Source organism: Procambarus clarkii, chromosome 21, assembly GCF_040958095.1.
Source record: "Procambarus clarkii isolate CNS0578487 chromosome 21, FALCON_Pclarkii_2.0, whole genome shotgun sequence".
In the NCBI taxonomy this organism is placed as follows: Eukaryota; Metazoa; Arthropoda; class Malacostraca; order Decapoda; family Cambaridae; genus Procambarus; species Procambarus clarkii.
In genome coordinates this window covers 39,953,465-39,980,312 of record NC_091170.1, presented here as the reverse complement: position 1 = coordinate 39,980,312, position 26,848 = coordinate 39,953,465, and the positions used below count along the sequence as shown (strand labels likewise).

The following is a 26,848-nucleotide window of genomic DNA, read 5'->3' as shown; positions in this document are numbered from 1 at the left end:
GCACAAATAGGTGAGTACAAATAGGTGGGTACACACACTCCAAAACATTTACAGAAACACTCCTTCCTTCAACCCGGATCTCCTGACATGAAGCTTGCGGCTGATGTAATCCTGTGTTGTGTAAATCTGTGGGTGCACGCCAGGACATTAGTGACTGAAGGACTAGCGCTGTGGAGCCCATCTGCCCTTGAGTCGTTACCAATATTAACCAGAATTAAATATACAATGATAACATATCGAAGACAAAAATAAACGTGTTTAAACTTATTGCTATATTAGGAGATACAGTTGCTATCTCCTAATACTGCTACGTGTCTACTACTGTTACTGCTGCCAACACTTCAACTACTACTACTCTGCTGTTACTACTAGAACTAGTAGTAACATAACTTCCTTTAGTGTTAATTCCTCACTCAAAACCGCCAATGTTACTCTAATATAATATTATAACTCCTACCGCTTTAATATGCTACTTCTATTCTTACTACTTCTCCTTTTTCGACTATTACCTAAACACACTAAAAGGCTTTGAACTTCGTCTCTAACTCATGTTCGTCTGAACAAGGGCAACAAAAGGGACGAAGGAAGAACTTAATACAAATCCCCTAAATTCAACTACCACAAGAATGTATCTGAAGAACAGTAACTATATAGAGCTAAGGCAGAGCTTCAGACAAACTTCTGTTGATAGTCCTTTCTTTGGTCGAAACTAAATTGGCTACGTTTATCTCCAATGAAAGACACATAATGGAGGATGAAGAGGATATCATTATTATTATTATTGAAGATATATGATAACGGAAGACGTATCCATGTTGAACATGTATCATTACTGAACATGTAATATTATTGAGCATGTATCTTTACAGAACATGTACCGTTACTGAAGATGTTATATTACTGAACATGTATTATTGAAAATGTATGATAACTGAAGACGTATCATTACTGAATATAGATCATTACTGAAGATGTGTCAGTATTGAACATGAACTATTTGTGAAGGAGTACCATACCTGAAGATGAACCAGTAATGACGGAGTACCATACCTGAAGATGAACCAGTAATGACGGAGTACCATACCTGAAGATGGACCAGTAATGACGGAGTACCATACCTGAAGATGGACCAGTAATGACGGAGTACCATACCTGAAGATGGACCAGTAATGACGGAGTACCATACCTGAAGATGGACCAGTAATGATGGAGTACCATACCTGAAGATGGACCAGTAATGATGGAGTACCACACCTGAAGATGGACCAGTAATGGCGGAGTACCATACCTGAAGATGGACCAGAATTGACAGTTATCAGACAGATGCGAGCTTCGTTAAAACACAATATTGCTTCACAGTGAGTGAAAACTCACGAAGGTTTAAAATTAAACTGAAAAACAGGTTTAGTGCACTCGAAGGATTAATCTGACGAGAAGGGCATATGCGACGTTAATCAAAATAATAAAACGAGTAATGAAATATACCATGGAAAGTACCGCTGTGTGCGCGCGTGAGGCAAATGAAGAGACAGTACAATAACAGAACTGGCGGAATCCTTTAACAGAGTATCATATTGGACCATTGGACTGTCCTTCGGTAAAAAAAACAATAATATAATACCCCATCCCAAATACTCCATAGCACAAAAACTCCCACAACTTCCAAGCAACTCAATTTTTTCCCTAGTGATAGGAACAGCTTGCGTCAAGAAGGCACTTTTGTGGCTTGAAAAGGGTCTTTCCTGGATAAAGGATTGACAGACTGCGTTCTTTTCCCTTGGGACAAGCTCTATGGGACGGTTGGAGCTTTTACTGTGTGCGGGGACGACGCTCTACATTGATTCTCTTCTGGTGCGACTCACAGAGTCCAGTATTAAGGTCCAATACTTGATCAGGTCCGGCCCCACTACGGCTCAAGGTACTTTGTGTATGTGTGCATGTTACTGGATATCACTGAAAGTGTATATTTATGGCTGACATGAATCTTTTCTATATATATTATATTCACTTAGGAAAGTTGAAAAATGAACTCTCCACTAGATCAGCGATTGCCTTGGCCGCCAAGGTTCGAATCCTCGAGGGGTCATTAGAGTTTAAAGTTGATAAATTGTATTGGGACCATCCAACCTTAGCACACACACACACACACACACTTTTCGAAGTTTTCAAAGTCCCTCTACTGGACCACCACTAGACAAAAATGTCAGAACCGGATTCGGGCAGCAGTGGTGCCTACCCCAGGACGTAAGAGTCCAGGCACTTCCCAGTTCATGATATATTAGACACCAGGCTCCAAACCCTCAAGATGAACCTTAAGATTATATAATATATATTTGAAAGAGTGCGTGTAAAAATATATATATATGAATTACATAAAAATGATAGAAAGCGGCAAAGGAAAAAATGGGATGGAGGTGACGGTGACCATGGAGAAGCAGGAGAAGGAAGAGGAGAAAGAGAAGGGAAAAGTGTAGGAGGAGGAAGAGAATAATAGAGTATGAACACTGTAAGAAGAAGAGACAAAGGAGGAGTAGGAAACGAGGAGTGAGAAGTTCACGAAGGCGTCCTTGTCGCAGAGCTTCTGCAACCAAAAATCAATGCTTATTGGCACCTTAATTTCCTCTTAAGCGTTAAGCCGCAAATCTTATTTTCTAACAAACGCCTCAATACCGCTCCAGCGTGCTTACCAATTCAGCGACCAACGACTCGAAATTGCTACAGCTGGACGACTACTCGGTGTGAAATATCCCTGTACTCTTATGTTTTACTATTAATTAATCCATGGTGTAATGAGGGGGCGAGGCGGAGTTTATTCCCTGGAAGACAATTTTCGAGTGTGTTCAGCGAGAATTTATAGTTTGTGGGGTCGGCCCCTGCAGTTGGCAGTGTCTTGCGCGTTTCACTCCCCTGATGATTGTTATTCTCCTTGATTCATGGATACTAATCGTACACGCAAAGATACCAAGGTACCACTGGAAAAAAGGGGATTTGTTGATTTTCGAGACAAATGCGAGATTAACACAGGTAAGAGGGAGTGCGTGTGTTATTCGCTCGTATTAGTCGTTGCATTCTTTGGGCGGCGTTTGCATAAACCTAAAGTATGTTAGCGTATTATTCAGCATTAACCGAGACTTGTCCTACAAAGTAGTTGTCATCGTCGAGAAAAAAGTATTTTTTTGCTTGTTACAATGAGGTTTTTATATATAACTAAGAACTCAGAGATCACTAAGAACTCTAAATGACCGGACCAGGATTCGAACCCATGCCGCTCAGGACCAGTCCTTAAATGTACACAGTACTGTGCATGACCACCTCACCAAGACAGTCTATAAGGATTGGTTAGTCCTGGTGCTTATTAACTACGCTTCATGACTAACCAACATAAAAAACATAACATTCACTAAAAAAATAATCCACAGCCCCGCTCCTGTGCCAGGTAAGTCCACTACGGGCTCACCATAGACCGTGCTACTTGGAACTTTTTGTTCCCAGTAGCTGAATCTAAAACAACAACTAAAAACCGCCGACTACACTCATGGTTCAATTTAGGTACAGATTTTTATCAAATTCTGGCGCATGCACGGGCTGGACTGAGCCAACAAATGTGACAAAGGCTACATTACACACGCGAGCCATGTCACTAAGAACTCTAAATGACTCAGCCAGGATTCGAACCGTTGTTTTAGATTCAGCTACTAGGAACAACAAGTTCCAGGCAGCACGGGCTATGGTGAGCCCGTCGTACTCACCTGACACAGGAGATGTGCGATTCGAATCTGACTGATTGATTGACGAAGATTACGCCAACCAAGAGGTGGCACGGGCATAAATATTCGGTAAGATTCGACCCGACTAACCAATCCTTACAAACGATCAATGGTGAGGCGGTCACAGCACCGTGTACATTTGGGGATGATCTTGGGCAGCATGGGTTCGAATCCTGGGCTGGTCATTTAGAGATTTTAGTGATTACATTAGGTACGTCGACATATATAGGGGTACCACCACTGGTGCAATTACAACAACAACAACATGGTGCAATTACACCATCTGGTCACCATTTGGTCCGGGAGACATTTCCCGTCACGCAGGGTGCAGTCGCGCCTCCACAGATCTCCAGTATCAGCTCTTGATACTGGTAATGGCTCAAAAGAGCCACCACTTACGGGCTATTCATGCCCGTGCCACCTCTAGGGTGGCTTAATCTTCATCAATCAATCGGTGCAATTACAGTGATCCATAGCCTCGGAGAAGGGAACACAGAGCATTCACTTTCCCTACCACCCCTTTTTTATTATTTATGTTGTATACTTTATTATAAGAGGTTACACAGTTACATATCTGATTGGTTACAAAAAGTGGGCATTAAGAGGAAATAATGGGAAGTTTGTTTCCGAGGGGCTGTAGATTTCTTCAAACTCCTCCGACGCCGGGCAGGAACCGAGGACGCTGCGGACATTCCGCCTCTGGATCGCTACACTGAGGCGCTGGAAGAGAAAACTTGCCGCTCTAGGGTCTCTTGTTGTTTCAATGAGCCTGGAACCAAGATTCTTAAGAAACCTTCTTGTGCTCACTTCCCATGAATCTAGGGTCTCAGATCCTATTGGAACGAGGTTGTACTGGTGATCTATTTCCCTGTAACTGGTTGACTCGTCTCTGTGTCGCCGCAGCTCCTGCTTGGCTGACAGAGAGGCTGATGTATGTGGTTGCCAGGGTGGATACGCAAGTATAGTCCCATACCAATTGTCTCCTATTTTTCGAAGGGCGCAGTGTGATTCCATATGGTCGGCCAACAAAGCTAACAGAGTTACGGTTCATTAGAATGCGAGGCTCTCTCTCTGCTGGACACTGGGCAGAGGCAAGGCTTCTCTTAATGTCATTGATTTCGTCGTGTCGTGAGTGCCAACCGCCGGATTTTCCACAGTGCAGGCCATGCAGTCCATATTCGTCTGCATCTGCCTTGTCGCAAATACACCTATGAATAGCGTGGATAGGGGCAGCAAGGTGGAGAGTGACTGTAATATGGAGCCACTGCAGATGAAGGCGTGTGCCTGTTGCAGACATAGAGACTGCCAAAAGGAAGTCCTCCCTGCATGGGGAGCCTGCACGGCTGTGAGGCGTGCACGATCACTGGGGGATTGTTGCTGCCTGGCTGTTGCTTCTTAGTCTACAATAAGGCTGTCACAGCTGGATTCTTTCTTGGCTTTCAACATGGTTGATCTAAATGCTTGTTGCTAAATTACCCGCTTCGCTAAGTACATCTTTGTATCCTCGGAGACAGAGGGAAAACGACTACAAATCGTCAATAATTATTCAGTGCATGTGTGAAAAAGAGGGGAGGTGGTTACCTTATGGAGGGGCCCGGGTTAATCTTGCTCTACACTCTCCCACTCGGCTGGGACAATAGATATGGTGAAAACTGATAGTTTACTCTTGTGGACGGTCTTTACTCTCGGTCCTGTGGACGGTCTTTACTCTTGGTCCTGTGGACGGTCTTTACTCTTGGTCTTGTAGACGGTCTTTACTCTTGGTCCTGTGGACGGTCTTTACTCTTGGTCTTGTGGACGGTCTTTACTCTTGGTCTTGTGGACGGTCTTTACTCTTGGTCTTATGGACGGTCTTTACTCTTGGTCTTGTGGACGGTCTTTACTCTTGGTCCTGTGGACGGTCTTTACTCTTGGTCTTGTGGACGGTCTTTACTCTTGGTCCTGTGGACGGTCTTTACTCTTGGTCCTGTGGACGGTCTTTACTCTTGGTCCTGTGGACGGTCTTTACTCTTGGTCCTGTGGACGGTCTTTACTCTTGGTCCTGTGGACGGTCTTTACTCTTGGTCCTGTGGACGGTCTTTACTCTTGGTCTTGTGGACGGTCTTTACTCTTGGTCTTGTGGACGGTCTTTACTCTTGGTCTTGTGGACGGTCTTTACTCTTGGTCCTGTGGACGGTCTTTACTCTTGGTCCTGTGGACGGTCTTTACTCTTGGTCCTGTGGACGGTCTTTACTCTTGGTCCTGTGGACGGTCTTTACTCTTGGTCCTGTGGACGGTCTTTACTCTTGGTCCTGTGGACGGTCTTTACTCTTGGTCCTGTGGACGGTCTTTACTCTTGGTCCTGTGGACGGTCTTTACTCTTGGTCCTGTGGACGGTCTTTACTCTTGGTCCTGTGGACGGTCTTTACTCTTGGTCCTGTGGACGGTCTTTACTCTTGGTCCTGTGGACGGTCTTTACTCTTGGTCCTGTGGACGGTCTTTACTCTTGGTCCTGTGGACGGTCTTTACTCTTGGTCCTGTGGACGGTCTTTACTCTTGGTCCTGTGGACGGTAGGTCCTCATTCATCTTGTCTGTATCCCGTTTTGTTTTTCTTTTTATAATGAATAGCTGACGGTCAGTCGTGCAAGCATATCTAGATGAGCACGCACTCACATTCACAAATGCGCCCACACACACGCACGCAAACATGTACCTCACGCAAGGCAAACACTGAAGGGAGGAGCGGGAGGAGGAGGAGGAGGAGGGGAAAACTTATAACAGTAATACCCTTAAATTCCACCAGTAGCAACAGTCTGATTCGTCAAGCTGGGAATGTTGGGGCCCGAGCGAGGCTTTGGTTCGACAAATGACCGTGAAATACAAGGAACGACGAGAGGCCATCATGCTTACGACCACCCGAAATGTCATTTGTCGCTGCTGCGCACGACAGATTTCTACTCCGTGAGGAAACAAAACCTTGCGGGTAACGACTAAACAAAATGTTGTCGTTTTCCGAGATTGCTAAAGAAAACATGAAAAGAACGAATAAATCTTTTTTTTTTTTTTTACTCAAACCAATGATATTTCGGTCTCAGTAAATATGTATTGTTTTTACCGAACTGTAAACACGGAATACATTTGCTCAGTCTATGAATATAATAGGTTTTATTTATTCAAAATGAATGATGGCATTGTTTTAAAATAATAATAATAATAATAATAATAATAATAATAATAATAATAATAATAATAATAATAATAATAATAATATTAGAACTAAAGAACAATAAAGAATAATAGAATAACAATTTAGAATAATAAAGAACTAAAATATCACTTGTCCATTCATTGAAACACTTACGATACAATATGTAGCATATGGGATAACTGAAAAAAACTTATCTTCGTAAAATGAAAGTACTTAGAGTAACGTTGTGAGCGAAAGTACAAATATGTCGTGATAGACCACCAGAAACAAACTTTTGTAATATCGAATTTGAACAAACCAGAAATGTTTTATACTAATGTTGCTAATAAAACTTAACCAAACCATCATCGGCCTAATAGAGTACATATATGTGCTATATTAGGCCTAGGAATATTTAAGTTTGGTTTTCAGCAAATCCAGAAACTGTATTGGAGGGGACCTAAATATTCTCTCTAATGCGTTATGTGTGGTTTCCTCCGAAGCTAAAAGTCCCCTTCTTCCAGCCAGAGGAGGTACTCCCTTCCATATTTATTAAAAAAATAAAAATATATATATATATATATATATATATATATATATATATATATATATATATATATATATATATATATATATATACATAACTAAAAACTCCACACCCCAGAAGGATTCGAACCCAGACAGCCAGGAGCACTAGGCACATGGTGTACCCGGTTCCTTAACCACTCGACCAACTGTGACTGTACAAAAGACATTGGTAACCAAGGCTATATCCCCAACGTCCTGACAGCAATTGGTGGTAAGCTTGTGCATAGATATTTTATCGAATCCCCTCAATTCGTGGGGTCACGTGCGGAACACAAATGCGAACAAGCTTGAAAGGTCCCCAAGTCAATATGCAACTGAAAACTCCACACCCCAGAAAGATTCCAATCCACACAGCCAGGAACACTATGCACTTGGCATACCCGCCATGAGCATAGTCTGTGTTGTTCACGTGTGATTATATATGATTATATATAATCATACAGTATACACAGTATGAATATTATATATATATATATATATATATATATATATATATATATATATATATATATATATATATATATATATATATATATATATATATATATATATTGTCATACTGTGTATACTAATATCCGTATACACATGTGTATACAAAATCGGTATTTTCTCAAAATTAATAATAAATATTACAATTTTGTTCATAGTTTGACGTAGGTTATGTTCTGCTGGCAATTATGTGTAGCTGCAGAATGTGGACGAAGTATTTAGAAAGGCGCAATTCGAACACAGGAAGATGGTGAAGCAATGCTCGAGGAAAGTTCGAACGACATCACTTGTGAGTCGTGTGTAAAGAGTTTTTCATTCGTAAACAGGGTGTTTGGCGGCTGGATTAATGAGCATTTGGCCATTGTTTATGAGGCCGGGCTGGTATTCATAACTATTAAACTCGAGTTTCAATCTCACGATTTGAATCAATTCCAATATGTTAAGGTCCAGACTAAAATTAAGGAAGAATAGAGTGAAGAGTGCTGAGAAAGTTTGACATTTGGTCAGATCAGCATGTGATGAAAACTACTGTTTAGTTTTCATGTACTGTGAACGTCACACAGTTGCACAGTTAATCCTGTTAGATGAACTATTTGTATGTGGTTCTTCCTGCATGATACGATAATGGCTCTTTCTGTATGATACGATAATGGCTCGTCCTGCATGATACGATAATGGCTCTTTCTGTATGACACGATAATGGTTCTTCCTGTATAATACAATAATGGTTCTTCCTGTATGATACAATAATGGCTCGTGTATGATACAATAATGGCTCTTACTGTATGATACAATAATAGGCTCTTCCTGTATGATACAATAATGGCTCTTCCTGTATGATACAATAATGGCTCTTCCTGTATGATACGATAATGCAAAATGGAAACTCTGGTATCAGTCTTAGAATTATAGAAGCAACAAATGAGTTTTGGGAGTCTCATTGCCATTTGGTTGTTTATGGACAATCTAATATTATGATCGACTCTCAGAAAGTGTAAGATTTGGCTAACACATTAGTTCTATAATGCCCTCACAGGTTAACAAGGGAAAGAATCCATACGAATTGACCCTAGCCGTCACTGAACATATAACCGTGGTGCATATGTAGATCAAACACAAGCATGATATAAGCATGGCTCACGGAGTTAATAGTAACTAAGATTGATAAATCAAATCACCTAACCCCAGATAAGATGTCAACTTTGAATGTATGTACACACAAGGGGTGACACAGCAAATCAGCTTGGAGGGTGGACTTGCAACTGCTAACCCGGGCCCACTCTCAAGCTGGAACCGGTTCTCTGTCTCGCAAAGACGATACTTCCGGTAGTATATACCATCCCGAGGGCACATTATCCAGGAGTGGCGTTGATTCGACTTTGAATCAACGTTGATTACATTAATTTGGAGTTATATTGGTGTTGCACATGGATAGTGTACCCACTGGACTGTTGGGTGGTGGGAACGGTCTGTGAATTTCTGTATCGCTCAACTTGAGGCTTAATAATAAGGAATTAAAGACGAAGATCGGGTTGCTTTTTTAAGTAGTTTCTTGGGGATAAAGTAGACATAACAATATGGAACGGGTAAGCTGCCACGGGCAGAGAAGTGTCCCCATTGTCTTCATTAGTAAAGTTGTAAATTTCGAACATTCTAAGTTCAGTTGCAGCGTTAGTAATATATACATTGTGAGGACGGCCACCCTTTTGTGAAGAACGTTTGAATGTCAAGAAGGGCATTCATTTGAATTACATGATCTCTCACTATCGAGATATTGGGCCAATGCTGCAAGAATCTTTGAAGTATTAGTTTGGGTAAATTCTAGAATTATCCTTATATCACCGACATTACAAATTATCAAGCTTTCCTAGAAATCTGTCGACCAGTACAGCAGGTATATCATTATACCGTTACCCAGAGTAACAGCTGTCAGCGTTAGAAACACAGCTCTCTCCTGGCTGACATTTACACGCCCCAGCGCCTCTCCTGCACAGGCGAAACGTTTTAACAAACAAGCTTTTAGTAATATTAATGTCAATAAAACACGTCCACGAGCGCCCAGGTCACATGGCATCCAAAATTTCACCCCTCTTACATGGCACTGTGCCTGCCAGTGCCATACCGAAGGCTGGCAATATATAACAGGGCCGCTGTCAATCGATTTCCCGTGAGAGCTGTACCCACTTCTTGGTGTATGAACACTATGTCCAGGACCCAGGTATGCTTGATGGCTTGTTGGTGATCTCTTGTGGTGGACTTATTGACCTCACAGAGAGTGACTGGACTTAATAACCCTCCAGAGGATGATGGGCCTTTATTAATAACCCTCCAAAGGGTAACTGGACTTAATAATCCTCCAGAAGGTGATTGGACTTAATATCTATTTAGAGGTTGATGGGCCTCAGAGGGTGATACGCCTTAATTACCCTCCAGAGGAAGATAGGCCTTAATAACACTCCAGAGGAAGATAGGCCTTAATAACCCTCCAGAGGAAGATAGGCCTTAATAACCCTCCAGAGGGTGAAAGGCTTTCATAACCCTCCAGAGGGTGATAGCCTTTAATAACCCTCCAGATGTTAAAGGGCCTAATTAATAACCCTCCAGAGGTTAAAGGTCCTTAATAAACCTCCAGAGGTTAAAGAGCCTTAATAACCCTCCAGAGGTTAAAGAGCCTTAATAACCCTCCAGAGGTTAAAGAGCCTTAATAAACCTCCAAACGTTAAAGAGCCTTATTAACCTTATAGAGGCTAAAGAGCCTTATTAATCCTATTGAGGTTAAAGAGCCTTAATAACCCTCCAGAGATTAAATGTCTTTAATAACGCTCCAAGGGTTAAAGGGCCTTAATAACGATCCAGAGGCTAAAGGGCCTTAATAACCCTCCAGAGGTTAAAGGGCCTTAATAACCCTCCAGAGGTTAAAGAGCCTTAATAACCCTTCAGAGGTTAAAGGGCCTTAATAGCCCTCCAGAGGTTAAAGGGCCTTAATAATCCTCCAGAGGTTAAAGGGCCTTAATAACCCTCCAGATGTTAAAGGGGCTTTAATAACCCTCCAGAGGTTAAAGGGGCTTAATAACCCTCCAGAGGTTAAAGGGCCTTAATAAATCTCCAGAGGTTTAAGGGCCTTAATAAACCTCCAGAGGTTAAAGAGCCTTAATAACCCTCCAGAGGTTAAAGGGCCTTAATAAACCTCCAGAGGTTAAAGGGCCTTAATAACCCTCCAGAGGTTAAAGGGGCTTAATAACCCTCCAGAGGTTAAAGGGCCTTAATAATCCTCCAGAGGTTAAAGGGCCGTAATAACCCTCCAGATGTTAAAGGGGCTTAATAACCCTCCAGAGGTTAAAGGGCCGTAATAACCCTCCAGATGTTAAAGGGCCTTAATAACCCTCCAGAGGTTAAAGGGCCTTAATAACCCTCCAGAGGTTAAAGGGCCTTAATAACCCTCCAGAGGTTAAAGGGCCTTAATAACCCTCCAGAGGTTAAAGGGCCTTAATAACCCTCCAGAGGTTAAAGGGCCTTAATAACCCTCCAGAGGTTAAAGGGCCTTAATAACCCTCCAGAGGTTAAAGAGCCTTAATAATCCTTCAGAGGTTAAAGGGCCTTAATAACCCTCAGAGGTTAAAGGGCCTTAATAACCCTCCAGAGGTTAAAGGGCCTTAATAACCCTCCAGAGGTTAAAGGGCCTTAATAACCCTCCAGAGGTTAAAGGGCCTTAATAACCCTCCAGAGGTTAAAGGGCCTTAATAACCCTCCAGAGGTTAAAGGGCCTTAATAACCCTCCAGAGGTTAAAGGGCCTTAATAACCTCCAGAGGTTAAAGGGCCTTAATAACCCTCCAGAGGTTAAAGGGCCTTAATAACCCTCCAGAGGTTAAAGGGCCTTAATAACCCTCCAGAGGTTAAAGGGCCTTAATAACCCTCCAGAGGTTAAAGGGCCTTAATAACCCTCCAGAGGTTAAAGGGCCTTAATAATCCTCAATTTTTAATAACCCTCCAGAGGTTAAAGGGCCTTAATAACCCTCCAGAGGTTAAAGGGCCTTAATAACCCTCCAGAGGTTAAAGGGCCTTAATAACCCTCCAGAGGTTAAAGGGCCTTAATAACCCTCCAGAGGTTAAAGGGCCTTAATAACCCTCCAGAGGTTAAAGGGCCTTAATAACCCTCCAGAGGTTAAAGGGCCTTAATAACCCTCCAGAGGTTAAAGGGCCTTAATAACCCTCCAGAGGTTAAAGGGCCTTAATAACCCTCCAGAGGGTGGTGTGCACTAAACTCTACACTAAAACATTATCTGATATTCCTTGGGGCGCTGCTGCGAAACGGTAAATAAGATGAGGTCGCTGCTCTCTTCACCTGTGTGTTCTCCTTCTCATTCACAACTTTGTTACAGACGCATGTATTTCCAAGCGAGCCAGACTAACATAAGACAACCCTTTTGCAATCAGACAATAGAGCCACGTTGTGCTACGTCCAATACAAAGAGCAGACTCTATATGTTTCTACTGGAAGGCTATGGGTAGACTACGTCACTCTCTTGTAGCCTGCACTAGACAGTGACGTAGGATCGAAGCCTTATCAACTGATCTCACATCTTGAATTATTATGTACATCAACGTGGAAGGAAAAAACAATAACAATTAGGAACAATTCTTTCATAAATTTCAAGATATTTCCTGAATAATTCACTGATAACGATATTGCCTAACATGGTAGCTAAATATCTCAAGTATCCTGCTGGAGGTAGTTCATTACCACTGTAACACCTCCAAGACCAGCCACAAGATGGGCTGGGAATGCCTAATAAAGGAATCACATCCCACCAAACACACCGCGTCACTTTAAGGCATGTGTGTAGAACGCTTGATGAAGTGTTGTCAATTATAGTGACATCTCGTAAGGACGAATTAAGACCTTACCACGAAAATTATTGCTTCCAGAAACAGCCAACAAAGGGCTACATAGCTGAACGTTAATAAAACGTTTTCCTTTATGATCTTATACAAAACTCCTTAATACGAAAATCACCACGAAAAAACATTCAAGTTGCTGTTCGAAACCAAAGACGTGATAAAAAACAAAACAAATAAGGTAAACTTGCTACCTTACGTATAATAATAATAATAATAATAATAATAATAATAATAATAATAATAATAATAATAAATAATAATACAAGACACCTGGGACACCGTGAAATATATATCCGCATCATTCCGTCTTCATTAGGGTAAGATTTACTGCCCGGGTTAATACAGTTCAAACAGTGGTACCAACAGCAATGCAATCCCAAGCAGTGTTTCTTAATTCAACACTCAGACGCATATTTCAATAATTTCCTGGACTGCTGGTCAATACATTTTTACACGAATGTAGAAGACATGCCACCGGGTAATTGATTCAGAGAAATAAATAATATATATGGCCGTCGGGAGAACATAAAGGTGATTTTTTTTTTAAAAGAGAAGCGGTAAATCATGTGAGCATTGTTAAGTTACTTGCTGAAGAAGTTCACTCACGCACACGGCTCAAAACATACTGACTGGCAATACTGATATTTTGGGCATTATTTTTCTTCCTTCAATGATTTTCTTTCTTAAGGCTGCCAGGTGCGATAAATTAAGAAGCAATGACATTTATGAGATTCCGACGGCGAGGTTTTTTTTGTGTAAATCTTGTCTCACTGCTCATAAAAATAGGAGAATATATTTTCCTTGAGAGACTGTTACTTTGTGGGTGTCACAATCGAGCGTTTCACAGTCGTATGTGTTTCACAGTCGTATGTTTGTCACGGTCCTGTGTGTGTCACAGTCCTGTGTGTGTGTCACAGTTGTATGAATGTGTCACAGTGACAATTGTGTCACACTTGTGTGCGTGTGGCACAGTTGTGTGAATGTGTCACAGTCGTGTGCGTGTGTGTGTCACAGTCAAATGTATAACCAGCCGGCCGTGCCTGTCAAGACTCAGGAGTCTGTAGACCGCTCAGAGATATAATCAAGTCCAAGCTGATGGTGGGTACAGGAGCAGACGACTTGTAACCCCTGTTAATAAGCTCAGCTACAGCTTCCCCTTCCCGAAGCTCATGCTAAGCCTCACCCACTAATATATGTATATACCTCATGAGCCTCAAGTTCGAACTGTAACTTTGTATTTTTTAAGTGAAGCATTTGGATCAGTGATGTCATACTGTAATACTATTCAGCGTTTATGAATTAATCCTATGAATGGATTCTCAAGAAATTACAAAATCCTTAAATTATTGTCCTAACAAATTAGTATACATACACGTAAGGGTCTGTTATGCATTATATAAACAGGTGGACGAAAGTTTAGGAAATTATGAGGAGAAAGCATTAAGCAAAGGAATGAAGGCCAGGGAAGGGAACTATCAGGAGAATCAGGAGAAAGCACCAAGCCATTAGGACTATATAGCACTGGGATGGGGTCAGGATAAGGTTCTGGGATGGGATGGCGGGGAAGATGAGTACCCAACCAATGAGTACACAAAGTACCCAACTTTTATGTCTTATTCCCCCTCTTCCCCTAACTTCCAACCATGTCCTCACCTGTGGATCAACCACACTATTACCTACACACCCCCGTAAAAACAAAGTTCTAAACACGCTCCAGCTCCCCCCCCCCCCAACACGCTCCAGCTCCCCCCCCCTAACACGCTCCAGCTCCCCACCAAACATGCTCCAGCTCCCCACCCCTAACACGCTCCAGCTCCTCCCCCCCAACATGCTCCAGCTCCCCACCCCTAACACGCTCCAGCTCCCCACCCCCCCAACACGCTCCAGCTCCCCACCCCCCCAACACGCTCCAGCTCCCAACCCCCCAACACGCTCCAGCTCCCCACCCCCCAACATGCTCCAGCTCCCCCCCCCCCAACATGCTCCAGCTCCCCACCCCCCAACACACTCCAGCTCCCCCACCCCCCAACACGCTCCAGCACCCCACCCCCCAACACGCTCCAGCACCCCACCCCTCAACATGCTCCAGCTCCCCACCCATCAACACACTCCAGCTCCCCACCCCCAACACACTCCAGCTCCCCCCAACACGCTCCAGCTCCCCCCACCCCCCAACACGCTCCAGCACCCCACCCATCAACACACTCCAGCTCCCCACCCCCAACACACTCCAGCTCCCCTCAACACGCTCCAGCTCCCCCCACCCCCCAACACGGCAGTTGCAGCCAAACCAGTCCACAACTGCTCTTATTATTCTTCAGTCAGCAAGACCTGGCAGGAATATGAGCAGAGAGGAGGAGGGGAGGACCAGAGAGACAGACGAGATATTGAAATGAGGAATGAGGAAATTAGGAAGGGAAAGTAGAGGATGAGAGGAATTATGTGTGGACGGAGAGATGGAAAGATGATGTGAAAGTAAATGGAACAGTGAAATGTTAAAGGATGGGAGGGAGAGAGAGAGAGAGAAGAGAAAAAAACAGTAAGAGGACGCAAGGTTAGATTAAGTAGTGGTCCTGGGAGGAGGAAGAAGGGGGGGGGGTGGATGGAGGTACAGGAGCAGGGGTGAGGTAGGGAGCAGGAGGTGGAGGACGAGAGGCAGGGGTGAGGTAGGGGGAGGAGGTGGAGGACGAGAGGCAGGGGTGAGGTAGGGGGCAGATGGTGCAGGACGAGAGGCAGGGGTGAGGTAGGGGGCAGGTGGTGCAGGACGAGAGGCAGGGGTGAGGTAGGGGGCAGGAGGTGCAGGATGAGAGGCAGGGGTGAGGTAGGGGGCAGGAGGTGCAGGACGAGAGGCAGGGGTGAGGTAGGGGGCAGGAGGTGCAGGACGAGAGGCAGGGGTGAGGTAGGGGGCAGGAGGTGCAGGACGAGAGGCAGGGGTGAGGTAGGGGGCAGGAGGTGCAGGACGAGAGGCAGGGGCTGGCCTGCAAGAGGTGTTGTCCTCAGGGAGGTGAGAGTGGGCGTGTCCAGTGAGGACACCGGACACGAGAACACCATAAAATCCAGCCAATCGTGCCGTTAAGATCCCTGCCAGAATTAACCATTTGTCCAGGCAGCTTGGCCACGCTGGTAAACACCGCAGCTCACAACGTTTAACATGTTTACATTAACTCTTTCTCCTCTCCGTAATCGTCATCCGTAATAATAAAACAAGAAAATGAGCGTTAAAATAACCACTAACTGCTGCCTTCCGCGGTGAAAAATGTCAAGGCTGCAGCTGAAGGGTTTGGGCATCCTATCATTTTCATGAAAAACTCTAGTCATCCTCACTTGGTCTCAGACCATACCTCTACTCATAGATTATGTCCTGATGACCATAAAACGTGCGCATATCCACTATCCTCCTACAAAAAAAATAAAAATAAAAATGTATACTTGCTCAGGGGCCATCAGGGAGGGCTCGCTATAAAAATAATCCTGCAGCTTAGCAATCAGCGATTCTCTGCTGACGAAGAGATGCGCATTTACCTTCGCCGCCTCGACCTGTGAGGCCGCAAACAGCGGGTATTTCAATTCCATGAAACATTACAATCACCGTTATTTATTTGAGGGAGATATCATTAGTTGTGAACGGGACGAGAACCAGCTTATCTTCCTCAAGGATACTCTATAAGGAGAAACATTCCCTACCGTTCTTTGTCTGCATGCTCGGTTTATGAAGACCAAACCACAGAATATTATAACACTCTTCAACTCACGGACGATAGCATGTAATTTGCATCCGTTCACTTCTGAAGAAAAAGTCTTCCCACTAGTAGTAAAAAATTGAAAGATAAAAATTCACAAAGGCGTATAAATATTATCATCTCCCAGTTGATTTTTTTCGTTCTGTGTGATAATGTATGTCATTGTGATGGTTTGGTCCGTCCTCGTCCCACACGGGTCTGGGTATTGTTATTATTAGCGGCGTCAGCGCAGCGCCCGACGAGTCCCTCAAACCCGCCTCATTACTAGAGCCGATCGCTCCCTCGCAAGCTCCTGCTGGCGAATGCACCGAAAACTCTTCGCTAAATTCCTGTGCGGCCTTGCTGGAATTATTAAGTATGGAGAGAGTGATGAGAGAAGTAATGCGGGGCGTCTCGGCGCGTTAACGTCCTATCAAAATAATGAAGCAATGAATCTAAGAAAAAACTAATGACATGATACAATTTGATAGCCGAAGACAGATGAAAATATTAGCATAGGCTTCATCAATAAATTTAATTATGTAGACATAAAATACGTCTATATATTTATATGTAATACAGCACTTACAAATGCAGATTAAACCAAGATCGCCTACACCACTATCTACTAGACTGTGAACATCTGAGAGACATTAGAAATATGTGTAGAATAATAAACCCCACATTGTGTTAGGAAAATACCATTTGTCAAACACAGACACTGTTATTAAAAAATTCCCCCATTTTGCACCCTCAAGATAACGTAAGATTTTATGGGTTAACGAATGTTATTCTTCTTGTTTGAGAATCTGTTCACCTGAGACAGTTAAGCAAATCCCAGCTGTGTCTGGGTACAAGTGACAGGATGAACAACCCAGCGGGTTTTCTTCCTATTGGGGAGTGTTGTACATGCTGCTATGGCGGTGTGTCCACTCACAGTATGAGTGGCGCTGCTCAGTAAACTTGCCCCTTGTGGCAAAATAAAAAAAAGTGGACCATAAGGAAGAGGAATTACATAATATATATAATACTTTCAATTGAAAGAAATATGAAGAAGCTGTGTTTACCCATGATCCTTCAGGCAAAATACGACTACAGGCACAATGCATTAAATGGTTCAAATGCTAACAATTGAACCAGCCACTTCAGCGAGAGGGACAATGATGACAAAATAAAGACACACGAATTAGTTATAACGTTAATGGGGAAATAATACCATAATGACTTTTTTTAACCTCCTTCTTCTCCAGAATTTATTCATTCGAAAAACTTAAAATAACAGACATAAATTAACCAAACCTAGGACACCACAAGGGGAGGAACTCCGTGGTAAAAGAAGGCATTTGGCCATGGAAGGAACTGAGCATTACATAGGAATATATAGATATACTGCACAATAGATGGTTATATGATCCGCAATCAAAATAATTAGAAGGATACAGACACTAAATAACATAACAATAAAGCTAAGATGGCAATTCTTTAATTAAGAAGCGTGGCCAAGGCCGCAGCTTTATAATGAACACATTTAAGCTGATTTTATATTTTTTAATTTAAAGAATTATAAAAAAATCATATCTCGTACTGATCTGTACGAGCGACAAAATTCATATCTCGTACTACTCTGTAATGTGACATTATACAATGTCACATTATACAATGTGACATTGTATAATGTCTATTCAAAGTTGGAGGCCACACTGAAGGGGCCAACCTTAACCAAAATGGCAGAGGGAATAGTCTGAGGTACAGGATGAACATAGGCCGGTTCATCCACAATTAAAATGAGAACAGCGTGCCAGGGCCACATTCAGACCCCCACGACAACTGTTGGCACTGCCCGCCAGCTACAATGCTAAATATTTTAAAACAAACTTTTCAAAGCAGTTGTTTCTCATAATAATATGCACCATCATTTACCGATATCAGGAAAATTAACAGAAATTTCCTGCTGTTAATAATTTGCCCGTACTCACAGAAAACGGACGATTCTTCCTCAGCTTCAAAGGTTTCTGAAGTCACGACGCTTTATCAGAGTTAGGGGATAACTATTCTTTTTTTTAGCATTTCACACCAATAAGCTCCTCTCACTGGAGACCACCCTCACATTAGTTATACTTTTTTATAAGTGAGACAGAGACACAGAAAGATGAATGCATAGATAGATAGTTGGACAGATGGATGGATTGATGGATAAGTGGAGGGATAGAGCTATAGACTAGTAGATTTATGGATAGACAGATCGATGGAGAGATATATGGATAAAAAGCTGAGTAGGTGGATGGATAGATAATAGACATGGATGGATAGATTGATGGATACATAGATGTATACTGATGGATAGATAGGTAGCTAGATGGATAGATAGATATATATATATATGGACAAACAGGTGAACAGTTAAATGGATGTATGTATAAGAAGACAGAGATGGAAGGATAGACAGATGGGAGACAGACACAGGCAACGCCAGGTACCGCCCCCCCTCCCCCTTAGTATGTGAGAGAATGACTGTCTGTCTGTGGTTGGAGGTCAGGAGGTTGTGGTTATCCTCATGCAACTTTCCATGATGAATTGTGACACTGTATGATGAGTGGTATAAGGAAATTGTGGGTCTACCTATATGCTCCTTAGGTAGGAAGGGTTCTTACTGCAACAATAACTCTCGTGAACGTATGAAATGTGGGTTTCATAGTCCATAGAGTGTTTTCCAAAAGACTATTAGCTACCTAGCAGTAAAATAGGTACCTGGGTGTTAGTCAGCTGTCACGGGCTGCTTCCTGGGGGTGGAGGCCTGGTCGAGGACCGGGCCGCGGGGACACTAAAGCCCCGAAATCATCTCAAGATAACCTCAAGATTACCCTCACCAGGCACTCACAGTGTACGCACGAAGAGTTCATAACACCAGGGCCAGGAGTCATCAAATATTTACATGTCTATTTACGAAACCTGTACATCTTTCTTTAATATTTTTTTTTGTTGTGGGGGAAGGGGAGGGGGATAAAGAGGACAGAGAGGCACAGGCGAAGGTAAAAGTTTGGAATTGGGAAAAATAGTACAAGTTATGATAGCAGGCGGGCTGTCCGCCTTGCTGACACAATGTTATGATAGCAGGCGGGCTGTCCGCCTTGCTGACACAATGTTATGATAGCAGGCGGGCTGTCCGCCTTGCTGGCACAATGTTATGGTAGCAGGCGGGCTGTCCGCCTTGCTGACACAATGTTATGGTAGCAGGCGGGCTGTCCGCCTTGCTGACACAATGTTATGGTAGCAGGCGGGCTGTCCGCCTTGCTGACACAATGTTATGGTAGCAGGCGGGCTGTCCGCCTTGCTGACACAATGTTATGATAGCAAGCGGGCTGTCAGCCTTGTTGACACAATGTTATGATAGCAGGCAGGCTGTCCGCCTTGCTGACACAATGTTATGATAGCAAGCGGGCTGTCAGCCTTGTTGACACAATGTTATGATAGCAGGCGGGCTGTCCGCCTTGCTGACACAATGTTATGATAGCAAGCGGGCTGTCAGCCTTGTTGACACAATGTTATGATAGCAGGCGGGCTGTCCGCCTTGCTGACACAATGTTATGATAGCAGGCGGGCTGTCCGCCTTGCTGACACAATGTTATGATAGCAGGCGGGCTGTCCGCCTTGCTGACACGATATGTGTGTTTGCTCAGCCCGTCGTCTCAGCGTTCACATCGTCACTAAACTGATGTTCTAAATTGCCCGAACCTATCTTAACCGAGGACCCATGAATAGAAAACTGGATTCACGTCAGTTTTAAGAACCGCTGTGATTTTGAATACTTCAGATTTTGTCCTTAAGGAATTTATTCTTCAAAATGCGATATACTTTCGAGAAGACGTGATATAAATAACTAAGCTTACTGTCTTTTGTCAGGGAGCTGTGAGTGTGTTGTGTAAGGCTCATCACATGTATTTTATGTATTTTCAAGTGAAAAATTATTTCACAATCGACTTGAGAATGGTCCAGGACGGACCGAAACGTCGTCGTCCCTTCAACTTCTAGTGTGTGGTCTGGTCAACATGTATTTCAGTATAAACGGATGTCAGTAAATAAATAAATAAATGTTTATTTATAAATAAATAAATAAATGTTTATTTATAAATAAATAAATAAATGTTTATTTATAAATAAATAAATAAATGTTTATTTAGGTAAGGTACATACATACAAGAAATTTTTACAAAGATTAGTGGACTTATAGAGCTAGTATATACAATGCCTAAAGCCACTATTACGCAAAGCGTTTCGGGCATGAAAACGAATACTGTGTAGCATTTACACATACCCACTTAGATGCTCAATCATCGCGACTTAGTTTACATTTATTAATTAGTTTATGAGCTTTGACGCGCTAGAAGGTTGCTTATAATAATAATAACCTCGTGTTGATAAGTTTTAGAGCACATAAACGTTTAATAAATACAGACTAAGCCGACATGAGCGAGGAAAGTTGAACGCATGTCTTAAGTTGACATGTCCATGTTGGATGATTCCTCATCCACGTCCCTAATCTGCACAGTAAAATATTACTCTACCCGTGTTGAGGTAATCTCGCTGGGGCCTCATATATTATCCGTGTTGAAGGAAACCGTGCACAACAGTGTAGCAAACAAGCCAACAGTGTAGCAAACAAGCCAACCAACAGTGAAGCTAACAGGCCAACCAACAGTGTAGCAAACCAACCAACCAACAGTGAAGCAAACCAACCAACAATGTAGCAAACCAACCAACAGTGTAGCAAACCAACCAACCAACAGTGAAGCAAACCAACCAACAGTGTAGCAAACCAACCAACCAACAGTGAAGCAAACCAACCAACAGTGTAGCAAACCAACCAACCAACAGTGAAGCAAACCAACCAACAGTGTAGCAAACCAACCAACAGTGTAGCAAACCAACCAACAGTGTAGCAAACCAACCAACAGTGTAGCAAACCAACCAACAGTGTAGCAAACCAACCAACCAACAGTGAAGCAAACCAACCAACAGTGTAGCAAACCAACCAACAGTGTAGCAAACCAACCAACAGTGTAGCAAACCAACCAACAGTGAAGCAAACCAACCAACAGTGAAGCAAACCAACCAACAGTGTAGCAAACCAACGAACTAACAGTGTAGCAAACCAACCAACCAACAGTGAAGCAAACCAACCAACAGTGTAGCAAACAAACCAACAGTGTAGCAAACCAACGAACCAACAGTGTAGCAAACCAACCAACCAACAATGTAGCAAACAAACCAACAGTGTAGCAAACAAACCAACAGTGTAGCAAACCAACCAACCAACAGTGTAGCAAACAAACCAAGACTGTAGCAAACCAACGAACCAACAGTGTAGCAAACAAACCAACAGTGTAGGAAACAAACAAACCAACAGTGTAGCAAACCAACCAATTAACAGTGTAGCAAACAAACAAACCAACAGTGAAGCAAACAAGCCAACCAGCAATGAAGGAATCTAGTCCTCTAATAATGAAGCAAACAACCAAACCAAACACGAAGATAACCCGCCGGTAACAATGACACAAACAAGCAAACACAAGAGTGTGCTTTGCATATTTTCCCCCGCCGAGTAATAAATTGTGAAAAAAGGTTAAAAAATAAACAATAAACAAATGAATCATAGGATGATAGTTGTTATTAAGGGCTTTAGTAGCAAAAATATTGTTATAATTTTTATTTTTTTGTTGGGACACTAATATATGAGACGCTTAGAAAGTAATTATTTCAATGGCGAGGTCGATGGGCGCTGAAACAAAACTGTATTTATTTGGATGTGGTATTATTAATTGTTGAGAGAGAGAGAGAGAGAGAGAGAGAGAGAGAGAGAGAGAGAGAGAGAGAGAGAGAGAGAGAGAGAGAGAGAGAGAGAGAGAGAGAGAGAGAGAGAAAAGTGGGGAAGAGAGTGAGGGAAGGAAAGACAGAAAGCAACAGTGGAAGAAAAAAAGAGAAAAAAAGAGAAAAAAAGGAGAGAGGAGAATGAGTGACACTATTCTTGAACACCTTGGTTCATACATTATGCAATTATACAATATACACAAAGGGTGTTCCCCCACACTTAAGACCCCGTTCAGGGTCACATGTTAAGATCAATGTGTGTGTGTGTGTGTGTGTGTGTATGTGTGTGTGTGTGTGTGTGTGTGTGTGTGTGTGTGTGTGTGTGTGTGTGTGTGTGTGTGTGTGTGTGTGTGTGTGTGTGTGTGTGTGTGTGTGTGTGTGTGTGTGTGTGTGTGTACTCACCTAGTTGTGCTTGCGAGGTTGACTCCGGCTCAACCGGAGCCGGAGCTCCGGTTGGGCCTGCCTCTCAACTGAGGCATTGGGCCTGCCATTGGGCCTGCCATTGGGCCTGCCTCTCAACTGTTAATCACCTGTTCCCCCCCCCCCCCCACCATACACAGACACTGGAGGCAGCCCGTAGGAGTCGTCTCTCAGGTACCTATTTACAGCTAGATGAACAGGTGAATCTGGGTGAAAAAAACTCTGCCCATTTGTTTCCGTCTCTGCCGGGGCTCGATCTCAGGACCTTAGGACTAATAATCCCGAGCGCTGTCTACTCAGTCAGCCCCCCCCCCCCCTTAGTGTGTGTACTCACCTATTTATACTCACCTATTTGTGCCTTCAGGATCGAGCATTGGCTCTTGGATCCCGCCTTTTTAGCCACCGGTTGTTTACAGCAATGACTCCCGTCCCATTTCACTATCATATCTAGTTTTAAAATTATGAATAAAGTTTGCTTCCACAACCTGCTCCTTAAGTGCATTCCACTTTTCCACTTTTTTCCTCACGCTAAAGGAATACTTCCTAACATCTCTGTGACTCATCTGAGTTTCCAGCTTCCACCCATGTCCCCTCGTTCTGTTACTATTACTTGTGAACATTTCATCTATTTCCACTCTGTCAATTCCCCTGAGTATTTTATACGTTCCTATCATATCCCCCTTCTCCTTTCTTTTTTTCTGGTGTCGTAAGGTTCAGTTCCTTCAGGCGCTCTTCATATCCCAACCCTCGTAACTCTGGGACGAGCCTCGTCGCAAACTTCTGAACCTTTTCCAGTTTCTTTGTGTGTTTCTTCAGGTGGGGACTCCATGATGGGGCGGCATACTCTAAGACGGGTCTCACGTAAGCAGTGTAAATGCCTCCATACTTTGGTTTCTGAATGAGGTTCTAAATTTTGCCAGTGTAGAGTACGCTGCTGTCGTTATCCTATTTACATGTGCCTCTGGAGTTAGATTAGGTGTTACGTCCAGTTCCAGGTCTCTTTCTCGCGTCGTCACAGGAAAGCAGTTCCCCTTCATTGTGTACCCCTTCTCCCCTTCAGTGTGTGTGTGTGTGTGTGTGTGTGTGTGTTACCACCGTACTCTGAATAATTCCAGAGGATTTACGATTATTAAATGAAAAAGAGAATATTTTCGCCTCCTTTTTGTATTTCGGCGCGTGTGGTGTGTTTGAGTCACTTGGCCGCAGGGGAAGGCTAACTCTATCATCCGCCTGGCTTGCCCTCTAACCCTCTTATCTGCAGGATTCACACAGATCATTTTGGATCATGAGGCTTCTGTGTATGTGTGTGTGGAGGGGGGGTAGATGTGTGCGTCTGCAGGTGTGTGTGTGTGTGTGTGTGTGTGTGTGTGTGTGTGTGTGTGTGTGTGTGTGTGTGTGTGTGTGTGTGTGTGTGTGTGTACTCACCTAGTTGTGTTTGCGAGGGTTGAGCTCTGGCTCTTTGGTCCCACCTCTCAACTGCCAATCAACTGGTGTACAGATTCCTGAGCCTATTGGGCTCTATCATATCTACATTTGAAACTGTGTATGGAGTCAGCCTCCACCACAACACTACTTAATGCATTTTATTTGTTAACTACTCTGACACTGAAGAAAAATCTTTCTAAGTCAATTCCCCTGAGAATTTTGACGGTGGTTATCATGTCTCCCCGTGTGTGTGTGTGTGTGTGTGTGTGTGTGTGTGTGTGTGTGTGTGTGTGTGTGTGTGTGTGTGTGTGTGTGTGTGTGTGTGTACTTGCCTAATTGTGCTTGTGGGGGTTGAGCTCTGGCTCTTTGGTTCCGCCTCTCAACTGTCATTCAACTAATGTACAGGTTCCTGAGCCTACAGGGCTCTATTATATCTACACGTGAAGCTGTGTAGATATTGTCATCTGATCGTAGAATTCTATTAAGCCTGTAAGACAAGATTTACCATCCCTGAACCCATGTTGATGGGTTGTCACGAAGTCCCTTCTCTCCAGATGTATTACTAGGTTTTTTTCTCACGATCTTCTCCATCACCTTGCATGGTTAAGGACACTGGCCTGTAGTTCAGTGCCTCTTGTCTGTCACCCATTTTGTATATTGGGACGACATTAGCCGTCTTCCATATTTCTGGTAGGTCTCCCGTCTCTAGTGACCTACTATACACTATGGAGAGTGGCAAGAAAAGTGCTCCTGCACACTCTTTCAATATCCATGGTGAGATTCCGTTCGGGCCAACAGCCTTTCTCACGTCCAGATAAAACAGATGCCTTTTGACCTCATCTTTTGTAATTTCGAATTCTTCCAAGGCCGTATGGTTTAAAACCACCTCTCCTAGAGCAGTGACTTCACCTTGTTCTGTTGTGAAAACCTGGAACTTCATGTTGAGTTCTTCACACACCTTTTTGTCATTCTCTGTGTACCTGTCCTCACCCGTTTTAAGTTCCATCACCTGTTCCTTCAATGTTGTTTTCCTCCTGATGTAACTGTGTAATAGCTTTGGGTCTGTCTTGGCTTTATTAGCTATATCATTTTCATACTTTTTCTCAGCTGCTCTTCTCACACTAGCATACTCGTTCCTGGTTCTCTGGTATCTCTCTCTGCTTTCTGGTGTTCTGTTATTTCGGAAGTTCCTCCACGCCCTTTGGTTCAGTTCCTTTCCTTTCATACATGCCCTATTAAACCATGGATTCTTCTTTTGTTTCTCGTTTTTTTCCTGTCGGGCTGGGATAAACCTGTTTACTGCCTCCTGACACTTTTGGGTGACATAGTCCATCATGTCATGTACGGACTTATTTCTGAGTTCTGTGTCCCATGGCTATATCCCTTAGGAATTTTCCCATCTCATAATTTCCCTTTCGGTCCGCCAGCACTTTGTTTCCCAGTACTTTTTTGGGGGGAGATAATTCCTAAGCTCTACCAGGTACTCAAAGATCAATACACTATGATCACTCATTCCCAAAGGGGCTTCCAACTTAACTTCCCTTATATCTGACTCACTTAGGGTAAATATCAGATCAAACATCGCTGGTTCATCCTCTCCTCTCCTCTCATTCTTGTCGGTACCTTGGTGTGTGTGTGTGTGTTTGTGTGTGTGTGTGTGTGTGTGTGTGTGTGTGTGTGTGTGTGTGTGTGTGTGTGTATGTGTGTGTGTGTGTATGTGTGTGTGTGTGTGTGTGTGTGTGTGTGTGTGTGTGTGTGTGTGTGTGTGTGTGTGTGCGCGCGCGCGCGTGCGCGTGTGCGTGTGTGTGTGTTTTAATAATGAATTTCTCGATATTTGTTTCTTGTGCAGATACAGATATATTCGTTTTATCAATAATAAAATCATTTGTTATATTTTAAACCAAAATTAGCTAAGGAACCTCACATAACCTAAATACTAATGACTCGACAAACACTACAGAACTGTCCCACATATTAAACTCGTCAACGGCTCACAAAATACTGTCACCACCTCACCAACGATCGTCTACTGTCATTGGTGATGTGGTCACAGTACTGTGTACGTTTAGGGGTGATCCTGAACGACATGGGTTCGAATACCGTGAAAAATAACATTTTATTCACCTAGGCACTAGGAGCCTCGAACACCCGACCTAACTACTGAGCTAACTACTGGGCTAGCTCAGCAGCAGAGTTGTTAGAGCGACCGTCTGTCACCTGTGCTGGAGGTCGGGAGTTCGAGCCTGCTAGTGGCCAAGTGAATGTTGAAATATGTATGTATAATGTATGTATAAAATCAAAGATAAAAACTAATATGACAAGGATAACCCATCGTCAGGGGAGAAGTATCGATAATTATCGTGTTCTCCATTTTAAATTGTTCGTTCGCGGCGAGTTAATATTCTGATCACCCTTAACCGCGTCATTTATATATATATTTTTAAGTAATTACATATTCATTTCCCCTGACACATGTCGTCTAGTGGAACTTGGGTTTTTATGCTGGAC

General features: G+C 43.1%; 1 protein-coding gene across 1 annotated transcript in view; it reads right to left on the bottom strand.

The window, feature by feature from the left end:
* Positions 1 to 25,673, bottom strand: part of LOC138367297 (mucin-22-like) — a 42,129-nt gene extending 16,456 nt beyond the window's left edge. Inside the window, exon 1 of the mRNA XM_069328719.1 lies at positions 25,149 to 25,673. Coding sequence (XP_069184820.1) covers positions 25,149 to 25,673 — 525 coding nt within the window. The remainder of the gene's footprint in view (positions 1 to 25,148) is intronic.
* Positions 25,674 to 26,848: the final 1,175 nt, after the last annotated feature.